The 23507-nt window shown below is 38.2% G+C and overlaps 1 protein-coding gene across 1 annotated transcript in view; it reads left to right on the top strand.

The window, feature by feature from the left end:
* The first annotated feature begins 7324 nt into the window (after positions 1-7324).
* The window catches only part of LOC131978619 (polycystin-1-like protein 2), a 48737-nt gene continuing 32554 nt past the window's right edge, over positions 7325-23507 (top strand). The window contains 8 exon segments of the mRNA XM_059342329.1: positions 7325-7637; positions 8459-8650; positions 8737-8931; positions 14684-14794; positions 16910-17057; positions 19296-19525; positions 19679-19869; positions 21661-21877. Of these exon segments, the coding sequence (XP_059198312.1) occupies positions 7325-7637; positions 8459-8650; positions 8737-8931; positions 14684-14794; positions 16910-17057; positions 19296-19525; positions 19679-19869; positions 21661-21877 (1597 nt within the window).

Raw genomic sequence — 23507 nt, 5'->3', positions numbered from 1 at the left:
AGGAGGAGAGAACTTTGCTCTGTGAGATGGTTTTCTGTTCTAGTTTAGTATCTATATTTGTATTTAATTCTTTTGCTGCCCCATCATGACCTCTCCATCCTTTTTATTTTTAGTTTACTCAAGTTTTTTGTCATGATCTCTGTGCTCTTTTCACCTCCACCCCTTGCTGTTTCTGTCTGCATTTTGCCGTGCTGCCTCAGTCTGCTGTGAAAGGTCACGTCGCTGCCCTCCTGGTTAGCTTTGCTCTAAAAATCAGTTAAGACAGACAGGACACATTGTAACAATAACAAAAAGCAGGTAAGAATGAGCATTTTGGTGGTAAATCGCTACAGTTTGTTAAAGTTGAATCAATGTAGATACGGACCAGGATGAAATATGGCAAACTGAGAATCCAGATGAAACTAATGGCCAGAAGCACACACAAGACCCTCCACAGGGTGTCTGTCGGTTTTCTCATGATTCCAATTGCAGGGCGTCACAATTTGTACAAAACATCCAATGCAATGTTTCTGTAACACATAATATTCTGCAGGTTCACTGGTGAGACATGAGTGGAAGAACGTGTCTGATATGTCTTAGAGAGAGAGAGAGAGAGAGAGACACACACACAAACACAAGGAATTATTTCAGATTTCTGTCAGACCACAGATGATGATTGATGTTGTTGCTGCTGCTTTTTTGTTTAAATTCCCCACATCAAATTATACACAAAGACAGGAGAATTATAAAAAGCTGTGATGTCGTGATGATGATGAATAGCACTACAACTGACTCCACGCCTCATTTAGCATAACACAACATTTGTTCTTCTCATTATCTGGATGATTTTCCTCGTCTTGCAAATTTTAAAGTTGTTTTTTGAGTATTATATAGCTCAAACCTCAACAGTAACAACAGAGAACTTTGTCACTTACCCTTGCACAATCCTCCCAGCACAACCAAATAACCAGAGTGAGGCTTTAGACTTTGCCACGGGAGGATCTCTCAGATGCAAATTGTTCACTCGTAGGACCAGCCTGAGGCAGATACACTGTCATACTTTAGCGCCCCATTAAAAACATTTTTAAAAACCTGTTGGGCTGCATAACTGCAGTGTTTTACAACATTGTTGTAAGCATCTCAGCCTTTGAATATATGATATTTTGTTTTGAGTTCTGAGGAATTCATTCAAATACAATACAATGCAAATCTGACCAGAGGAAATGTTTTACTCTTGCGCTCTACAAGTTTGACTGTTTCATTCTGTTTAAGTCAACAGAAACTGAAAATTATGCTTATGTTAAAACATTTCCATATACTAAAAAAAACATGCCCTTTAGCCTTTAGGACTAAAAGCCTTCTTCTGCTGTGTCAGTTTCTGTGCATGGAAGGTCTTCATGCACTTCACTCAGACTCCACTAGAGGCCACTCTCTCATACAGTCTATGTGAAAAAGCGTCTGATGTGAAGTTTGGCATGTGTTCAGTTAACACAGAAATACATATTCTCCCGAAGGTGGATTGACTCAAAATCAGAATTGAGCAGAGACATACATAATACTACATGTGCTTGTTAGTGTTTATAATTATTACTGTAAAAACAAAAAGACAAAAAATATCTCCAATTTAAGTCGAATCAACATAATTGATAGTAAAACTAACTCAAGTAAAACACACCATGATATCATAAGTGACGTATAGGTAATATTTAAAATATATATATATATATTATTTTTATATATTTTATTTTTTATTACCTCAACTGCACACAAGTACATCATTTTAGCTACTCTGTCCTCTTGTGCGGTAATATGTCTAAACTCAACTCAGTTAAAGAGACACTGCTACAAAGGGAGTAATTAAGTTATTGATTTAAATTATATCCCGAACTTAAAACTGTTGCAAAAAATATTGTAGGTGTGCATTTTATTTTGAAATGAATGCCACACGTCATCATGTGACGTATATTAACGTAGGGTAATTTTATTTATGGCTCACTGGTATATGTTCTTCTTGATAAGCGTTACTGGTAGGCCTTCAAAAAAAAAAAAAAAATAATAATAATAATAATAATAATGATGATGATGATGATGATGATGATGATGATGATGATGATAATAATAATAATAATAATAGAATAAACTTGATAAAAGGGCACTTTGGACATCAAGGGGGAAACGTTAATGATGGCAACTTTTCTTTTCGTGTTTTAATAACTACATTAAACACTATAATGTTACATTGTGTGTATATAGAGCAATATGCGTCCACATTAATTTCATTCACATAACATGTATTGTGTTGTATGGAAGTACAGAAAAGGCAAGTATAGGAAAAACAAATAATTTTACATTTTCTAAGCCTGATCTAAATTACATTACATGTCATTTAGCAGACGCTTTTGTCCAAAGCGACGTACAATAAGTGCATTCAACCTGAAGGTACTAGACTTAGACCAAAGGAATCAAGTAAGTACATAACTTTAAGAGCTAACTGTCATCGCTACAGGAGTGCTATATGTTAAAGAAAAAAAGAAGAAGAGAAAAAAGAAGCACATTTTTTACTTTTATTTTTATTTTTTTTAAAGAAATATATATGTTAGGTGACCATGACTTAACCGAGGTATTGTTGGAAGAGATCTTCAGCCTGCGGCGGAAGATGTAAAGGCTGTCTGAGGTCCTGATGTCGGTAGGGAGCTCGTTCCACCATTTGGTAGCCAAGACAGAGAAAAGTCTGGAAGTGGTTTTGAGGCGAGTTGACCCACGCAGGGTGGGAGTCGCAAGCTGTTTGGCTGATGCAGAGCGGAGAGGACGGGCAGGGGTGTAGAGTTTGACAAGGTCCTGGATGTAAGTAGGACCTAAACCATTAGCAGCAGAGTACGCCAGAGCTAGAGTCTTGAAGCGTATCCGTGCAGCCACCGGTAGCCAGTGGAGGGAGCGGAGGAGGGGTGTTGTGTGTGAAAATTTGGGGAGATTGAAGACCAATCGAGCAGCTGCATTCTGGATGAGTTGCAGAGGTCGGATGGCTTTGGCAGGCAGACCTGCCATGAGGGAGTTGCAGTAGTCCAGGCGTGAGATGACCAGCGCCTGGACCAGGACCTGAGCTGCCTTCCGGGTGAGAAACGGGCGGATTCTCTCTTGTATTTATGACTTAAGAACAGGTGGCAAATACAGGTTTGCCAAGATGATTCTAAGTTCATCTGGGAAACGGACGCAGATAAAGGTTGTTTGCATGTGATGTCATCAGTCAGTGCGGCCTCCAGATAGAGGCCAGGAGGCACCTGCAGGCAGGTTCTGAGGCACGGTCACAGCACAGATGCCTATGAATTGTACCAATCAATCATATTAGGAAAAAAAAGGCTACTTTTGAGTCCCTAAAATACACAGTCGCCCTTAAAGCTGGGATGATTTGGAATGAGCAAGCTCTGTCCTTGACTGTCCCCTGGACTCCACAGAGGAAGTGGGTGAGAGGAGGATGTTAGTGAAGCTGACATCCATCATGGACAACACCTCTCACCCCTACATGACACTGAGTAGCTCCTTCAGCAGCACACTCCTAATACTCTTAGCTTTTTTTTTGGCTGCAATGTTAGCAACGCTTGTAATGTTAACCCTTAATAGGGCACTCATTGAAATACTTGCAAATTTCAACCCTAGAGAATATTGGAGGATATTACATCCAGCCAGAATGTAAAAAAAACATACAGACCCGGGGGAGGGGGGTAATATTTTGAGAAAAAAGTTTACGAGATTAAAGTGGCAAATCTACGAGAAAGAAATGTGCAGATTTATGAGATTTAAAGTGGTGAATCTGCGAGAAAAAAGTTGTTTTTTTCCCACTTCTTTCTCCTAAATCTGCAACTTTTTTTGCGCAGATTTGACACTTTAAATCTCTTAAATCTGCTACTTTTTTTCTTCTAGATTTGCCACTTTAATCTAGTAAATTTGCAACTTTTTTCTCGAAATATTCTCAAATGTCTGTGACGAAGCCTGATCTTTGCTGGTTAGCTGGAAGAAATCCATGTGGTTCTACGACCACACAGAGAGACATGGGGACCCCATTTTGATATCCACTGAAGTTACCAAATACAGTTATTCGCCCGATAAAGGGTTAAGAGGTCTGAAGGACTGTAACAACAATCATCTCCATACCGAATTCAATAAGTCAAATGGGAAAAATCTTTTTTCTTTTTTTTCTGACAGTACCTGCTGTGTGCTGGCTCAATCAGCCCTTGGCGACTTTACTCTTTTTCTAATTCTGGATGTATCACATTGTGACTGGTGAAATTCAGATGGGGGGCACAATGTGATAAATCAAGAAAAAAAACATGCTAGACAAGAGAAGCCACAATAAGCACGTTTCTAAGCAACTTGGTAGGAGTTATATTTCTGTCACTGATGCAGAAGAGGCTGTTCTCATGTTCTGATAACAAAAGACACCCTATTTTGTTGTCCTAAGAGGGTTTTTCACAACACAGTGGTTGCAGGTGCCTGTGGTTGCTGCTTTTCACTCACCCAGCCTGATGTGAAAGTGTTATTTTATGTCCCAGCGTAGTGGATCACGAGGAATAGCAATAGACAGTAGTCCCTGTACAGCTCATTTTATTGTTGTTGTTGTACCATTGAAGCCTAGTCTTATGGCAAAAAATACACCCTGCAACTCTTTGAAAACTAACTTGAGAACTACAGTTCTTGTTATTACTCCTCTTGTTGTTGTTGTATCTTTCTGACCGACAGGCAACAGCAGCTAGATGGCTCAAGATAGGAAACACTAGCACACAGCTTTGCCATTTGGTAGAATTCAGACCCGCTGTGCAATCAAAGACACAATCAAATGACTGCATTGCTGTTTTTAGTGCACAGTTGATCCAAGATGGCTTTACACCAAAAAAAAAAACAGGTTTGTGCAAAAGCCTTGGGAAGGTGTTGGAAAAATGCCTCAGAAGAATTGTTGCTGGCTTGAAGCCAAAGGGTGGTCACACCAAATATTGATTTGATTTAGATTTTTCTTCTGTTATTTAAATCATTCTAATGCATATGATTTCAGCTATGAGTTGTCAGCTTTTGAAAATGTTGTTTCTGTTGAGAATAGTGTTGTTGTTGTTGTTGTTGTTGTTGTTGTTGTTGTTGTTGTTGTTGTTGTTGTTGTTGTTGTTGTTGTTGTTGTTGACAAGAGCAAAGTCTGTTAACTTTGCCGGGGAGTTTAAGAAAGGAAAAGCCCTGATGGCACATCAGGCGCATCAGCGCATATTCTCAAGAATTGTGCTGTGCAGCTGGCTGATATAGTTGGTTTTATTTTGTCATTGTCTCTCCAGCTCCACAGCTTTGGAGGGACTCACTCATTATCAACCTGTTGCATTTAGCTCTCTTGTTATGAAGTCATTTGGACCCATTACAGTTTGTCCTGCAGGGGCTTAGAGCAGTGGTTTTCAAACTGTTTGAGCCCAAGGCACACCAAAGTGCAAGCCACAATCTCAAGGCACACCTGTATTCATATTCTTTCAGTATTACTTCCAGTAGTCACGTTGACCTCGTAACTACTTCACTTCCAGCATTTATTTACTGTTTAAACTGTCTTCTATAAAGCCTCACTAGGAAATGTTTTGACCTAAACCTAGATCAGTGGTTTTGTAGCCTAAATTCAGTGACTCTGAAGCCTTTTTTTGCAGCCGCAAACCATATGTTTTTGTATAATTACGTGTTGTTTTTTTTCCCCAAATGCTCCATGATATGGGTCATTTTGACCAAAGGCTCATTTGGGTCATTTTTGGTGGTTTCAGCAGGTCCAAGTGATGTCCATCAGCACCTCCATCTAACTCTCTTTGTGCCTAAAGCTAATCAACCCGTGACCGCTTGACAACATTAACAGCATGCTTAAAATATCAATAAATACATTTAGGTATGAGGACATGATGATCTCCTGCTGCCAGCAGCAGGCACGCATTTTGGCAATACTGCTGTGAGCCATTAATAGTCTATGGTTGTCACAAATTCCACGGCACACCCAAACTTGTCTCACGGCACTCCGGTGGCTTAGTAGATGCTGTGGGCACCCTGTTAAATTTTATTCTTACTCACCTTCAGGGGGCTAAGACCTTTGTTTGACTTTTATTTATTGACTTTTCCTCTGCTTTTAACTGTATCCAGCCACATATTTTAGCAGAAAATTAACCATGGCTGTTCAATGGACAGGCCACAACGTGTCAGGGTTAATGGTGTTTTATCAGATACCCTTTTATCCTCCACTGGATCACCTCAGGGCTGCGTCACCTCACTACTTTTATTAGTTTAACAAGATCACGATTATGGTCCTGTTGGGAATTCACCTACTCTCTTCCCTCTAATGTGTCCAAAGGAGATTCATGTAGATTTCAGGAAAAATCCTTCTATCATCCCTCCTGTCATCATTAATGAAAAGGCTAGCATGTAACCCTGTTAGTCCATCACTATAAACATCTTGGCACTTTTATTGATGACCCTTTGATTTTCATGTTGATTCTGTGTGTAAGAAATCACATCAGTGCATTGGTCTTTTAAATGGTTAAAAAAAAAAATTAACTTATTGTATTTAGTTATATTTTTGTGGAATGATTACACTATTTATTGTTGTTCTTGTGTTGATTGTTTGTGTAGAAACTGTCACTTGATCCTTGAGCCTAGAATGGCTTTTTAAAACTTTCTTTTAATTAAGAATATGTTTGTTGGTTAATTGCCTTGTATCTGTATTTAAAAATGCACTTTGTACTGTGATGAAATAGGATTCAACTTCAATGAAAAAATAAATATCAGTTGAGTTTTAAATGGTTTATCTCACACAAGAGCAGCCTTCATTTGTTCATTGGATGTAGATTGCATTAATTTGTCATTTTCTTTGCTGACATCATTTAACATCTCTAAAATAAAGTGTAGTTGTGACTTACTGCATACTGCAGAAACAACACTTTTTTAACAACAATACAACTGTTCAACCAGTCAGTCTATTAAATATATGTTTTTACTATTTAAATCTAAAATAATTTTGGTTAAAAATGGGTCAACTCTAACCTCACGCAACCCTGCCATCTGCCCTCTGGTTTCCTTTGTTTCAGTCCTTCTGTGTACAAAGGTAATGCATTCATTGGTTTCTGAGAGATGGCTGTTAGGTAAACAGTGTTCCACTGAACCCAGAACAAAGTGTGTGCAATAGGCTGTCAAACCCATTCAGACGCAGGATGTGACCAGGTCTGTGTGTACGAGAACATTAGACCAAAGAGTGAAGCAGGGTTACTTCCACTGCACTAATAGACCCAAGAAGTAGAAAAGAGTGATGTTAGAAGAACTTTTGGTTTATTGAAGTGGAACAGAAAGGATGTGCTGGACATTTGTGCACCGGCTGATCCTGATGACACTCAGCTTTCTGTCTTGTGCTGCAGATAAGACAAAGGTTCCTGTCTCCTGTCCAGATCACCAGACGGCCTTCAGAGACTCCTGCTATGAGTTTGTGGATCTCCAGCACACTTTTGTCAGTGCACAGGCTTGGTGCGAGCAGCGTGGTGGACACCTTGCATTTATCCCAGATGAAGAAACTCAATACTTCCTTCAAAGACTCCTGGACCCCAAGAGGGACGTGTGGCTTGGAGTAGCACCCTTTCCAAAACTGCAACATTCTCCAACTGTTGAATGTAAGTAGGCTGAAATGTGGTAGATTTTAATATGGAAAATCTGCTCTCATGGGTCTTTATACACCCTAGACAGATGAGTTTAATTCTAAACTGCATTTCTTACAAAATGTTAACGAGCAAGTCTCTGATAGAGGCTCAGAAACTACAAGAGGTAAATTATAGTAATTTTCGTGCAATTGTGACCAATTTAGTCCAGTTTAGTCTTGAGTATTGAAAAAACAATTAAGTTCTTATTGACTTAGCATTGTTACTTTCCTCTATATAATTACAGCCTTTCCTTCCCCTCAGTGTAATGAGCCATCACAGAATTTAAATGATTCAAAGAAACCTTATTCTAAGACAAACTGAACAGACAAAGTTAACTTAATAGCGGCACTGCATATAGAGACTAATGTACTGCCAAAGATTTCATTCAACTCAAGGAGGAGAAAATTAACGTGTTGGTGTTTTAAGTGTAAACTAAAGTGCGTGTGCATGATGGTTGCCAACATTTAAATCCAATGAATGGCAGTAAGTGCAGTTATCACAGATGGTGTATGTGGGTTAATTAAAATAAAAATCAAGCCTGTCATGATTATTGTAATGAAGAAGCATATCATCTAATGCAACAAAGTGGCTCATGCCCATTTTGGACATTAATGGAGGGAAAGCTGGTGGCAGGAGCTGAGTGGCCCTCAATGGTTCAAGGGAACTACTGGCAATGAAAACTGTTGTAAAAACTGTGAATTCTACCAGATACACGGAAACAACATTTATGTAATATTGGAGAATATCTTACATCTTTATTACCAGGTAGAGCATGGTACTAACAGGGGCTGCAGCTCAAACTGTGCATGCTTTTGCTCCATCCTCAGGTGCCCTATCTTGGCTGGATGGTTCACTTATCACCTATTCAAACTGGGCTCACAGCCCACAGCCAGGAGCAGCCTGTGGACACATACTGAGAGACTCTGGCTTTAAATGGGAAGCCACAGGAGATTGCAACAAAATACGGCACTTTATCTGCCAGTTTGGTATGTATTCAGACTCACACTTGACAGAAAAACCAAGCATACTGAATAACTATGTTGACTTACCGCTGCTTTTGTATTCTTTACAGACTCCAGGAGATCCACTGTGTGTGCAGGTCTTAACACCACTCTTCAGTGTGGTTCTGGTCAAGTCTTAATGATAGACGGTGGCTTCTATGGTCGAAAGAACTTTCATTATTGTCGATCATTATTGTCGATCTCCCATTCAACCACATCTACAGAACACCAGTGCAGCTGGGAAGATGCTGTACAGCCATTAACAGGTAAAACATGATGAAATGTATATTTTCTTTAATTCAAGATATGGCTGCTGTTGGGAAATAGGATTGAGGAAACCTTTAAAAGTAATTTATCAGACTCCAATACAAAAGCCTCTCATCTATTTTCCGCGCCGATCGTTTGATGGGGAAGGATGAGAAGGAGACGTCCGAGTTCTCAGTTTAAATTCACTTTATTATAATAAGTCAAGAAATGTGCAGTTAGAGTCTCAGGGTTCGATGTACGTTTCCCTGACAACAACACTGGTCAGTTCAAGAAGTCTGAACCCAGTTTTATAGCCTAACAAAAGTTTGCTAAAAATGTAGGTTGATCTTATGCAGACCTTGTCTCCTTTCAATCCGCTGATTTGTCAGTTTATTCAACACGTGTCCACGGGTCATATCGCTGGGCAGAGCTGTCTTGTATCTCTCTGCTCAGCAGACCATGTCCTGTGACCTTGGTTTGCAACTAACTGTCAAATAACCAACTCCTGCCTTGAGATACACCACCTGCAGAGAGATAACTGGAGACGCAGGTTCTGCAACAGACACATTCAAACAAATCTTTTTGTGGTAATAGAATCTTACAAGGAAGGCAGAGGGATTTTCTCACACAGCACTATTTTTTTTTCATGCAGTAAGCAGATGGAGTAAATGTATTTACAGTCCTTCTTAAACTATGTGATTCTTTAACTTGTACCAGGTGGTTGCAGCCTTTAAGGCTTCTGAACGCCTCCCAGGTGCTTTAAACCTTCTAATACCATAGTTTAACAACTCATTTTAATATTAGCACATGAGCATTGTAGCAAAGCAGCTTTCATGATTAATATATTCTAACACTGTCCACAGCAATAATATCAAGCTATTTAAGTATGCAGATGATATGGCTCTGGTCACTGTGCTTCAGGGCAGGTGTGTTTATCAAGTAAATTAGAAATTAATGTGGCCAAAACAAACATGCTTGAAATAGAAACAAAACACAGTGAAACTGCAAATATCCTGCCTGTCACACTCAACAACCAGCACAATCATTGATAAGAACGTAACTTTTAATGTAAACACTGAGAGCATTTTGTTGCATTATTTGTTTGCAGTATATTTGATGGTGCAGTCCTCAGAAAAGCCAATCAAATAGTCAGAGACAGTTTCAACTTAGATCTTGGCTGTAGATTTAGGGTACCAAGGGTCAGCCGGAACATTTAAAAAAAAGTAATTTATCCCCTAAACCAGTGGTAAGCAACCTGCGGCTCCGGAGCCACATGTGGCTCTTTAGGCCATCTGCAGTGGCTCCCTGTAGGTGTGACAATGAAATTATATGAAATGAAATTACATTTTAATTTTCATTCATCATTGGTGTAGGTCCAAAGCAATTTGGATTCTACAATTGTAAAAATGTGCAACTTATATATTAAAATGTAAAAAATGTCTTAATAACTAAAATGAGCATTATAGCTTGACGGTTGAAGTTTTTTTCATTTTGCACAATAATAAGACAAAAAAGGATAAAGAAATAACAACAAAAGGAAGGTTCAAGGTAACAGCAAGAAACCCAAAAGGGCTTATACAGGCCTCTACCAATATTAAAATTCACAAATTAAATTAAAAACAACTAATTATGAAATAGGAAAAAATAATTACCATACAATGAAGCAAAATAATAATAATATTAAGAAGTAAAATGATTAAAGCTTATGAAAGTCTATGGGCTGGTGCCTAAACCTCTCTTGAAATTTTGCCAACCTTGTGTCATCTTGTGTTTCCCTTTCGATTCTAAATCTCCTGAGATATTTCTTTGGTGTCCAGCCTCTCATTTGCACTCAGGTCTTCGCTGCATTCTGACAAAATCATATTAATAAATGCTCATTATGACCAATTAGTAATATTGGTAGTTGTTTTTGTACCTAAGCCAGAGCTGATATGATCTCCACAACAATCACTCTCAGCTTCCTAATATTTCCTCTCATTTTATCTGCTCGGCTCAATAGGAATCTCAGAATAGGAAGACAAACAATCGTGCCTCATGAAAAGGTTTTGCATGGTTGAAAACTGATATGGAACTCATTCTACTTTAAAAAGGAAATGATTACCACATATCACAAAGCCTGTAGTCTCACTATAGACCATTATTAGCGCAGAATGATTGCCCATCAGGACATTTATGGAAGAAAAAACACACAATAATAGCTTAAACGCTTAATAGCCTCAAAGAGGCATCACAGATGTCCACCCATTAAAGTAAATATTGACCCGTGCATTTAGCTGCTGACAAAAGCAGACATTCATTCTTATTTATTTGTTATCATTCATTCTTCAAACTTGCTCATGCTGTTTAGGGCATGGATTTATAAAGAGAAATGGATACAGCGTTGGAGGCAGGGCCCTGTTCATTCCTATGAAAGTTACTCAGAGTAGCTTTTATGTAAAAAAAAAATAAAAAAATGCAGCGTTTCCCCACATGCAGTGGGTAAAGGATTGTACACAACAAGACATAACTATAAATATATATTATAACTATAGTTTAATAAATCATTCTAATTTAAGAGGATAATGGAGTCCACACTAGGGGTAAATGCAAAATTTTGGGAATTTTCAAAGAGAGTTAAACTTAACATTCATGTTTTTGTTGCTCGATGAAAGAAGTGATTGTTCAATAAAAAAATTAAAATTTGAGAAAAAATTGTCAATATTTTAAAAAATTCCCTAGCTTTACTTCCCATGGAAAGTTTCTGGAAATTTTCCCAGGAATCCCCCCCCCCCCCCCCCCCCCCTTGTAACCCTCGTCCACACTACAATAACATCAGGACAGTGGCTATTGATATAGCTGGTATCACTTTAAGAGTGATTTGAAGAATGATCACAGTGTGTCATGCTCAAACTCTGAATACCAATAAGAAATAAAGTGTACTTATTGAAATCGGCAGCTTCTCCTTCTCTCTCCTTGCCTCCGTGGTGGTAAAAGACATGCGGCACCATGGCTGCATGGCTGCTGGCGGAAGGACAAAAGCTAAATCAGGTGCTTTGTGTCTGCCATTTCTGACTACCGCTCTATGTAAGTTAATTGATGATGTTAAGAATGCACGATAATTTATACTGGCTGCGCCACAGCTGGATTTAGCAGCGTGTGCTTGGTGCCGCTGTTCGCCAAAAGATTCATTCATCAAATCGTAATAGTTACAGTCATCATCATATCAGATTGTTCTTAGTGTGGAGGGCCCTTTCCAAGTCAGAAGTCTGCAAGCTTATAAGAAGATCAGCATGTTGATTTATTTCATGCCTCAAACTGTAGGAACAAAAACAGCTCATTATCCCTGCTAGCTCAAGCGATCTGGTCAGATCGATTTTTATATACACCCTTACTGTGTTTCTAAGCTTGGTTAAACATTTGTCAGGCTCTGTGATCAATACTGCTGATCTATTTGGTACATGTGTAGAGTTTCAGTGTGGGACTTGGCCACAGCTGATCGAAGTGAACTAAAATGCATCACATTGTTTCGCTTGTTTAAACTGATGTTTTCAGATCCCGGGTGGCTAATGAATAATACTGATTATATCCTTTATCCTTATCCTTATTAACAATTTCGTCTGAGTGAAGCTCTACCTGTATACACTGCAGTCTTCTAATGTGAATTATTTTCCTGAAAGATGTGGCATATATGTAGTTTCTGGCATATTCTGATGAAACATCTATATATGCTAATGTTATGAATACATATCCCTCTCTACTCTGATCCTTATCTATGGTTCTACGTCTAATAAATCTTAGATAACTTCATTTACATGCAGAAAACAATTTCTATAAAGGTACAAAAGTTGATTTAAACACACAGAACAATAGACATACTTATTAAATGTTTTACATGTTGAAAATCCAGTTGACATTACACCTGTATTTAGGGCCACGGGGCAATTGCACCAAGCACTGGTCCCATACAGCAATAGCTGTATACTGTGGATTTCTTCTTCTTCCTCTTCCGGACGCAATTTTGTCCCACTACTAGTCCTACAACTTGAAGACTTGCAGGACAAATTCTATATCAAAACGTGCGGTTTGATTGGGATCGGTGTGCTATTACTTTTCTCTACAGAATATGAACTTTTCGAGACGTAAGTCGCCCAAAAAAAACTGCCCAAAATTTTGCATTGAAATGAATGGGACGGCCGAAAAAAAATGAGCGAAAAAGAACAATAATTGGAGATTTTTAAACGTCTACTTCTCCTGCATAATTTCACCTAGAGAGTCCATTTAAACTTTAAACAGTAGACACAAATCTTGTGTATTGGTGTATTAATCCACGTTTCGATAGGTCATATAGTTTTTTATCAATCCCTGTTCAATGACCATGATCATTTTTGGAGAAATTCTGAGATTATAATGGGTGTGTATTGCACGGAATGTTCGTGTCACAGTGTGTGACATCATCGCCAGAGTATAGAGGGAGAGAAAAAATAAATTTGAAAACTGCGCTCCAGGCCGCAAATTCCACTCTACAGAAATAATTTATACATAGAAACGTAGGAAAATGAGTCTTCTCACTCACAATCCTCTGGTAAAGCTGTCAGAGTTATAGTTTGGGCGTAGGACGCACAGATGATCCACCAACACGCACCAACAGCCTCATTGGCTCCCATATTAAAAACGCAGGAAGATTTCTGAAAAAGGGAGATGTAACAGTTTTTTTAGATCACTCTAACAAAGCTATTTTTTCATTTTTCTTAAAAAAACAAACATATGTAGACGTTCAGGAAGAACTCAGGACGCTCAAAGTGAAGTCGGATCAATGATAGGTATTATGGTTTTGCCAAAAATGCTTTCTGTTCGAGGCCAGAAATTCCAGTCTGTCCCCCTCTGCTGTCACTGTGCCGGAACAGGTGGCAGTTATTTCTGTTGCTTGTTTTGATCTGATTGCCTTTGATCTTTGATGTGATTACAGTTACAGATACACACACACACATGCGTGTAAGTGCGCACACTCCTCACACATGCATACATATGCTTCAAACACACACATGCACAGACACACATACACACACACACACAGGTAACTTTATGTGATTTTAATTACACACACACACACACACACACACACACACACACACACAAATGCGCGTGTAAGCGCGCACGCTCCTACAGATACAGGTTTCACACACACTCACTGTGAGTGTGTGCGAGTGTGTGTGTGTGTGTGTGTGTGTGAGTGACTCACACACACACACACACACATTTTGAAGTTAAAGGGCATAGTTTGAAATCTCTGAAGAATCTCATCATAGTGTACACACAAAGCCCCCGTGGCCCTTTCAGAATTTCCCCAGAGGAAATTTTCTAGTATCATTTGCTGGCTTAGGCGGTCAAACTTGGCACACAGTAGGTTTTGATTATGTTAATTGAACTTCACAGTGATAACTTATGGTGTTATCTGAAACTGATGCTTTTAGTGTTTACAAGAATAATACTGCAATTTGTTACAAAGCATCATTTCATCCTTGAGTGTGTGGGTGAATGTGAAGTGCTGTGTTCTGTATTCATGTTAAAAGCACAACACAAGTGGGTTCTATTTATGATTATAGTGATGGTCGTCTTTATGAGTTGTTATTTGAAGGACCGCTAGTTTAGTTACATATTGTAATTGGAGCAAAAACCTCTCTCAATGGACCACCATTAATGCTAAATATCAAGTGTTGATTTCGTTGAAGTAAAGACGTTCCATAATGTCATTATCTTTCCTTTCTAATATTATATTCTCTGTGTTTTACGTAGCTCACTGCCATGGTCGTCAGGTCTGCCAGACTGCTGAAGTTGTGGCTTCCTTTGGTGAACCCTGTCCTCAGCTGGGCAGCTACCTTTCTGTGGATTACCATTGCAAAGATGGTAGGTCACATTAATTATTTGGCAAATGGAAAGACTAAACATCAAAGGAGGAATTGTACATTCTACTTCCAGTATAGGCAGGTCTGATGGTTTCCCATCTCACCTTTTTACTAGATTCACTATTTTTCAAGTGAATGCTTCTGTGGTCAAGAGCTAAAAGCAATAAACAAACTACCCAAGAGCAAAACTATGACAACTCGTCTGGAATAACAATATTTTGAGGTTGTATGCTGTGCACAATATTAGGAAAGCTTGATAAAAAAAAAAGGTAGAGTCGGCTGCATGTGTTGCTGTTTGGTTGCAGGTCGACTTTTCTCTGCTTCATTCTGGGACATCAAGAGAGTGAAGGGGGTATCGATACTTTTGAAAATGAGTATTGTATCCGGATACAACGTTTTAGTATCGATACTTTTTTGAGTATCGATACTTGTGACAACCCTACCACCTCTAGAGATCTACACGTTGAGCGGCAACATCCCTCTGACAACACAAAAGTTTTTACTATAAGACATATTATGGTTTTCAGACAAGTTCTCCACTTTAAATGACAGAATTGGTTGTGTGTCAGTACCACCCATTACAACACATATGTCCGTATCGTGGTATTTATGTTATAAAACCACTGACCTAGGTTTAGGGACAACTTCCTGGTTAGACATTATAAAAGACAGTTTAAACAGTAAATAAATGTACTTAAATGCTGGAAATGAAGTAGTTAAGTAAGTTACATTAAAAATCGTTTACTTTTGAACTCACTCTGGCGTGAATCCCGCTCACCTGGGTGAAAGTCCACCGTTTACTCGAAAATATAGCTTGTATTTCGCTGCCTGTACACGTGACCTATAATAACATTTTTTAGGAGAGAACAGGCTGTATGATAAGTCTGCGATAAAAAATACTTTCAAGTGCCACTTACTGTAAGCACTAAGGGAACTTTTACACCAAACTTCTGTACAGTGCTGGTTTCAATTTGTCTTAACAAATACTGCAGCTCCTCAACATCCAACTTATTTTGCTATGATTTAAATCTCAACACAAAAAAACATAATGAGCCATGGCAGCATGGGAAGAGAAGAAATTAAATTGAAAAAAATCTTGTAAACTCTCATTCAGTCAGTAGAGAGAGGATACAAGACTACAGGGAAGCTCTTCTACAAATGAATCAATTAAAAGTATCCTGAGATACAGCTCAAATAGATGACGACGACAGGAGGTTAATGCTGTACGTCATATATAGTACTTTAGTCTGCTTACAAAATTTCAATGATACATCAAACTAAACTATATCAAATGTATATATTATAACAAAAATGTGTAAAAACCTTGTGTGTGTTTTACAGACTCTGTTGTATCTTTAATTAGTTGGTCTTAGTCTTAGTTCATTAGTCTTGGTTCTACAGTAGTTTCAGCAAAACTAAAATATGATACAAATTATTAATTAAATCTGTTTATTTCCTTTTATCTTATTATTTGAAATTGAGCAAAGCAGTCACCTGTACAGAGCAAATAGGAAAGGAAAGAGGGAAGTCGTCCAAACTCATGAAGCACCAAAAAAATAAAAAAGAATGTGACTGAAAGGCAAAAACAGATTGTTTTCTCCTGCTGTATTAAAGTTGAAATTAAATTAGAAGTGCCCTTTTATCCCATTTAGATCACATCCCTGTTGGTATGCAACAAATAAATTACAAAAAAAAAATATTTTTATTTTCATATCAAAATCCAATCATTCCTTCAAATGTTGAGTGCTTATGTAGGCTTGAACCACCCAATTTCAACCATTGCTAAAATGACATCCACCCATCAATATTCATTAGCTAATAGCTGGCTAGTAACTGGAAAGAATCATTCAAATGTGAAGGATTTGACCAATAAAATATATAATGTTTCACTGGGAAATATGTCACAGTGACCTGCTGTATATATCCTTGTGGTATCCATTAATCTCTGCTGTCTGCTAAAATGATCTTGATTTTTGCTTTTCTGGGTTTTCTGTCGTTGTTGTTGTTGTTGTTGTTGTTGTTGTTGTTGTTGTTGTTGTTGTTGTTGTTGTTGTTTTGTAAAAACCTTGTTGGTTAAAGGCACTCTACTACATTTCCGGTCATTATCTCTTCCCAGGGCTAATACTGTCAGTGAGCTCCGTCGCTGGTGTTTTTGATGACGTCACCATCAGGGTGAAGTGGCTTTTACATCTTTCACAGGGGAAACTTAGCTGTAAGCTGAGTACTGGAGATGGCCTTGTTGTTCACCTGCAGAGTCCAGTGGGGTGAGTAGAAACTTACCAACCTGGGTTTGAAATAAATATTACTCATCGGTTGTAAAAACAGGTGAATAATATCTTCAGCATCATAGATTATGGGGCAATAGTAATTCATTGGGATACCTCTTTAATTCCATACGGATGCTTTACAGCTCATACATACTCCGCAAGAACAGAGAAATGTATTCTCTCTCCCAGGGCTGCAAGAACAGAATGATGACATATTGTTCTTGCATCCCTGGGAGAGATTTCTCTGTTCTTGAAACATCGTCTGGGCAGAACTTTGTTCTAGTTTGGTGTCCAAGAACTATTGTTTGATTGGTCAGAAATTTGAATTTGAATGAGACGTGTGCTGCAGAGGCCCTATGAGAACCTCCCAGTAGTTCTGCAGTGTTTCTCGTGAAGTATGAAATGTCCTGGCCAGAAAGAACTGTTTTCTTGTTCTTGCCACCTCGGGAACAACAACAAATTTCTCTATTCTTGTGGAGTATGTAAAGGGCTTTAGGGATGGACCAAATGACACAAACACTCCATAAACTACTGAAGAAGAACTAAGAACTAAATTGCTAATGCAAACGTTGCTTCAAAGCTATTTGTTATATAGCACTGCCGATTTGAAGTGTTTGTCAATCTTACAGTAATCTCAATTACTGTACTTAATGTATAAATCTATCCTTCTGCTCTGTGATGCTAACTAGTTTGCTCTTTCCAAAATCCTTTATCTGCTAACATTATGAAGAACCAACACCAGGTCCTAAGAGGGTCATCCCTATTGTCCCCGGGTCCTATGTACCCCGCTCGGGGAAAATAGGACCCTTTTTTAGAAATAAGGTCCTATGTTCCGTTTTTCCCAAAAAGGGTCCTATGTTCCCCGCAATCTATCAATATTTTATGGTAGACTCTCAGCATGGCCAGCAGGCCTACCGTCGCATGGCCCACCTTAGCTCAAGCAGCCCAAAACTTAAATTTGCACAGCAGCTACTTTTTTTAATTTTCCAGTTCATTTTTTGTTTTTTAAATCAAGGATTACTCATGTTTGTATATTCCAACCCCTAATCATATTGTCTTGCATCGAGGCTTAGCTTTTTCCTTTTAGGGTTAGGGTTAGGTTATTTGCAAATGGGCATCAAACAGCCTGTAGGCCTTCATAGGCCTATTTGCCATGGAATTTGGCAGTAATGATGGAAAAAGTAACAGACCGAGAAACATGGGAAAAGCGGGGAAAATGGGTCCTATGTTCCCCAGTGTCATATAAAGAGGGGAACATAGGACCCAGGGAACATAGACACGCTCCTGTCCTAAGTTACAGCTAGCTGGCTAACCTTAGCACAGGTTAAGTTACAGTTAGCTAGCTGACTGCCCTGCTTTGCAAAGCCCTTAGCTAGTAAAAAGCAATTGTAAGTTGTACATATTTTCCTTGTACTGTTACATTATTAATTGTTAGCCAAAATAAAAGTTAGTATCATGTTGGTTGATGAACTGATTTGGCAAGCTAGACAACTAAAAGCTAATACATACAACAAGATTTTGTTTTCACAGCCCTGGGGGGAGAGAACAAATTTCTCTGTTCTTGGCACATCATCTGGGCAGAACTTTTTTTCTATGCTATTGTCCGATTGGTCAGATAGGGCCCTAAGAGAATTTCCTAGGAGTTCTGCATTGGAGTTTCTCGTGAAATATGAAATGTCCTGGCCAGAAAGAACTTTTTTCTTGTTCTTGCCACCTGAAGAACAAGAACGAGTGTCTCTGTTCTGCTGTGCTTAACATATCCACTCAGATAGTATTTTACTAATAGTAACGTTAGAAAAGTAAGTTAATGTTGCAAATTGTTGCCGCCAGGAGCGAAAGAGAGGCAATGCACAAAGAATAACCTTCACTTCCTTTGGGTTTTTCTGGCAAAACTATCCAGAGTCCTTTAACAACTGTGAACGTGTGGTACATTTAAAATTTAGGCTTGTTGTTTATGCCCTGAGTTTCTCCTCAGAGTAATGTGTGCAAAAAAATAGGTTTTATGTTAAACTGAAATTTTTTCTGATTTTATTAAATGAAATAAGCCTGAAAAAGCATTTTATCTTTAATTGGATTATATTATAAACCCATATGGCCATGAAATTAGAACAAAGTCTTTATTTATTCATATAAATATATTGCCACTTTTTAGTGTGAGAAAGTGACTGATTTGGCTGGTTTGTGTGTGACCTATGCACCCTGAATTGTTTACTGTCTATTTATGCTTTCTCTCAGGTTAGAGACCAGCGTGACGCATAAATATAGTCATCCAAGCACATTTGTTGTGGTAGCTGAATGCACCATGAGGGACCTACACATTACAGCTCAGAACAGAATTACCATCCAAGAGCCTGTCACGGTGTTTGGTGTCATCAGGTGCTATGCTGGGAAGCTGTCTTTTCCTGTAACCAGCTGCAAAGCCCTTTATGGAGAGCCATTTCAAATTCAAATGGAGGTAAAAGCAGGTGGGTGCCAACATGACCATAATACACCATGATTTAGCCTGTCCAATTTGTTACCACTGGTTGAAAGCATCAGATTTTGGTCTTTGTGTGTTATTCATTTTCTTTCCTTTTTTAATGTAAATGTGTTTCTGTTTATCTTTTTTCTTCCTGCAGGTACAAATGTGACTTACAGAGTCCAGAGTGAAGAAACGTTGTTGTCCGGTTTATCTGTGTTCAAAGGAAATGTGCCCCAGAATATTACAGTGACTACAGAAATGATGCAGCAGCCTGGGCCCGGCTGCCACCAGCTCACTCTTTATGCATCCAACATGGTCACGCACCCTGAAGTGTCTACAGACCTGCAGGTAAATTAAAAATCAAGTAAACATTGTCAACTTCTATCAATAAAGCAGTAACAATTAACATGATGCATCGTCCATTTTCTGTCTGTGACAGTGGTGTTTGAAATATTGTGCTTGAAGTTGACATTTTAATCATTTGATTAGGGAGTTGATTGAGCAACTGAGGCCTCTCTAAATTAGAAATTAAATGTAACCTTTAATTATAGCATCCTATCACGTACGTAGTTAGTGGCATATGTGTAAACACCAGTTCAGAGTGGAAGCAGCACTCATGATTTTTATCCAAATCAGCAGGAGGTTAAAAATGTGATTTTTTTTTTCATTTGGCTAATCAGTTTTACTTTTAAACCCTGGCAAATGGTGTGAAAATGTGTAATTAATCAAGGTTTGAATTCAGACATCTTCACTTTTGCTTTTCTGCCCTGTTTATAAACACAACCCATTCTAAATTAAATATTGGCATCAGAAGTGTGGAAATATCTTTATATTTTACAGCCAATTCATGATTTCAACCATAAAGGGAATCGAATATGATTGCTCTCCTTTTTCATTCTGTCTTTAGTGTTATTTCCTCACCTTTCCTTGGCTTTTCTCATGGCAGTGTTGCTACAGAGGGCATCTAAAGTTTTACAGCCAAGTCACAGTTTTAGAATAGTGATTGATTTTTTGTTTACCACTTTCATGCCATTTCAGAAATACAGTAACTCTGAACAAATGAACATTTGGAACAAATCATTTTTTTATTTACATATAAATACTATTTGAAGATTCTTCCAAATTAAACAAACAATAGGGGAACCCTTTGAAGTTTTCTTGTTTTACACCAAAACCCCTTTGTGTGCATTGCATGGAGGAGGGGTTATTCACAGAAGGGTCTATTGAGGCGATGAGCGGATCAGTGTGCTGCATGCAGATCAATTGCATATGGCTCTGTTCTCTTGGACATATAAAAAGATGAATATAAACTGAATTGTGTAGCCAAATACACTAAACGGCCATTAATATACCTGGGTAGCCCAACCAAGTAAACTCTGTGTATGGGAAACACTGTAAAAGGCTTCTCTTTTTGTCAAAATGTATCATACGATATGCCGGATAAGCCAGTTTCAACCAGATCTCCAACCTAAACGACAGAATAGAACTTTTATCAATACCATCCATAATGACTCAAATGAGCATTTCATGGCTCATGGTACAGCTCATACGTACATCATTCTATTCTTTCTGTGAATTTAGGCCACAAAAGCACTGGGCAAAAAACTTCCTGGTAAGGCATCATAAATGTATGTAAATGCAGAAAGTGAAGTAGTTACGAGGGTGACATGACCCACAAAATTTATGTAAAAAAGATAAGTTACATAAAGAAAAAACTGGGAACTACGGAAGTTATGTAAAAAAATAAAGAAAACGTAAGTTGCGTAAAAACCTGCCTACTTTTTTTTTCACATGGGACATAAACCCTGTTCTCCTGGATGAAAGTCTGCCGTTTGTTAAAAAAAACCCAGTAATTTAAAATAACCAATAGCATGATTAAATAAAATACCAACAACACTTTGCAACAAGACATAATTGAGGGATTAAGTTGTGTTTGTTATTAAGTTGTAGGTCATTTTCAGAGCCCAACACAACTGTACAGTTAAGCGCATAAAATGCAAAAACATAGGCACACTGTTATACTAAATTAAAAAATCAATCAGTGTATTATCAATTCTGGTACAATTAATGTAATTGGAAAGTGGATGTGAATTGAAAGTTGATGTATTTCTTTGACATGTAATTCTTCATATACTACAGGTGTGTGTGTTGGAGAAGGTAGCCGGGCTTCAGGCCTCTATGTTGACAGAAAGAGGTGATTGTCTAGACTCTCCAGATATTGCAGTTGGTGTTTCGCTCAAACGGGGTGCTCCTGTGTTGCTCCTCTTCTCTCTGACTGGAGACAACAGCTCTTACTCCGAGGCCAGAGAAATGAATATAAGCAAGGACATTTTTCATATTGGACACCCAGCTGAAGGTAAAATACCACTGTGATATATGATTTGAAAAACACTGAAAAGCACATTATGAGTATCCAATCTATTCAAGTTTCAGCTGAATATTTGTGCAGATTTTAATTGATATGAGGTGAAAATTATTTGTTTTGCCACAGGATTTGTACAAGTGAAACTCAGAGCATGGAACATATTTTCCTCTTTGGAAGTGGATGTTCATATGTCTGCTCTCTGTGGCATGGATTCAGATGTTAACTATTTGTTGAGACAGGTAAAATGTCATTTTATTCTTTACAGTGTCATATTCCAGGGGAACGATATCCCCTTTAGCTCTCCTAATTTTGTTCATAAATTTGGTGCATTTCTTATAGCGTATACTGACTGTTGTTAATTTTCTTTTTTAGAGAAAGAAACATATCAGAGTTATCAGATCTCCGATGAAAGCCATTGCATCACCGTCCAATTCAGTATCTACCAAACAAACTATAACTCTTTCACTAAAGAAACCACCCAATCTAAATGACTGGACGAAAAAATACGAGTGGGGATGCAGTAAGAATTGTGCCTTTTCTACCCCTTTTCAACTCAAATATTAAGCATTGAATATTTTTTACGTTTCATATTTAAGTTTCATGTGTTGCGTATGTATTGAAGGTCTTAGCTGCAGATAAGCCGCCCTTATTTCAAAACAGAGCTGGCAAAAACTGATTGCATCCAGAACTAGCCTTCTTGATGGAGAAATTGTCTATTACCAGTGTTGCCAGATTGTTCTGATGTTTTCCAGCCCAATAAAGGCTCAAAATGTTCACATTACACACACACACACACACACAAATAACAATCAGAATCTTCAGTGTTTTTTTTGTGTCAGTATGTCAGTTGTTGTTGTTACAGTATATAATGAGTGTCCTTGTTGATTTGTAGCCCATCCCTGTCAATGCCAAGGAAATTGGGAGGGACTGGAATACACCATTATCAAGAACTGCCTACCGGGACCATTTGAATATTATACGTATAATTTTAAAAAGATAAAAAGATCCGACAATAAGGTGGAGAAGACTGAATCAATATGCATCACTCTTCACCCTGAGACGACCTTCCCAAATTGGCTAAGGTACTTTAAACCGATCTGCTCTGATCACAAAAAGCACTGAAACTGACATTCTCGTCTGTGTTCTAACGTGACTTTGAAGTTCCAGGTGTAACTGGAATTTTCTTATAATCTGCTAAATTGGTAAACCTGAATTAGCCTTTATGACACCCACTGACTTCAGAAAAAGAACAAATATAACTGCTTTGTAAGGGAGTTCAGTTACTATCTCACATTCTTTTTAAATAGACATTTACATAGCAGACATTTTGACTTGTCATAGAAGGAAAAAAAGGAACAAGCTCACCTATATTGAATGCAGTCGCTTTCGATATGACAGCACAAGACGTCTGCTGTGAAAAAAGGTCTATTGTGTTTTTCCTTGCATTTTGAACATTTATATCATAGATTACCATATAAAGCAGAGAACTAGAATACAATTATTTGAGTCATGGAGTACAGTCTAAATAGGTCAAATAACATGAATGTAAATGTTACAGTTGTGTGCTAACCACATGTATTTGTTTTATCACAGTCTCACCTGTACTGAAGGCTGTAACCCA

The sequence above is a fragment of the Centropristis striata genome, chromosome 10 (assembly GCF_030273125.1).
Source record: "Centropristis striata isolate RG_2023a ecotype Rhode Island chromosome 10, C.striata_1.0, whole genome shotgun sequence".
Taxonomy (NCBI): domain Eukaryota; kingdom Metazoa; phylum Chordata; class Actinopteri; order Perciformes; family Serranidae; genus Centropristis; species Centropristis striata.
This window is presented reverse-complemented; position numbering and strand designations above follow the sequence as displayed.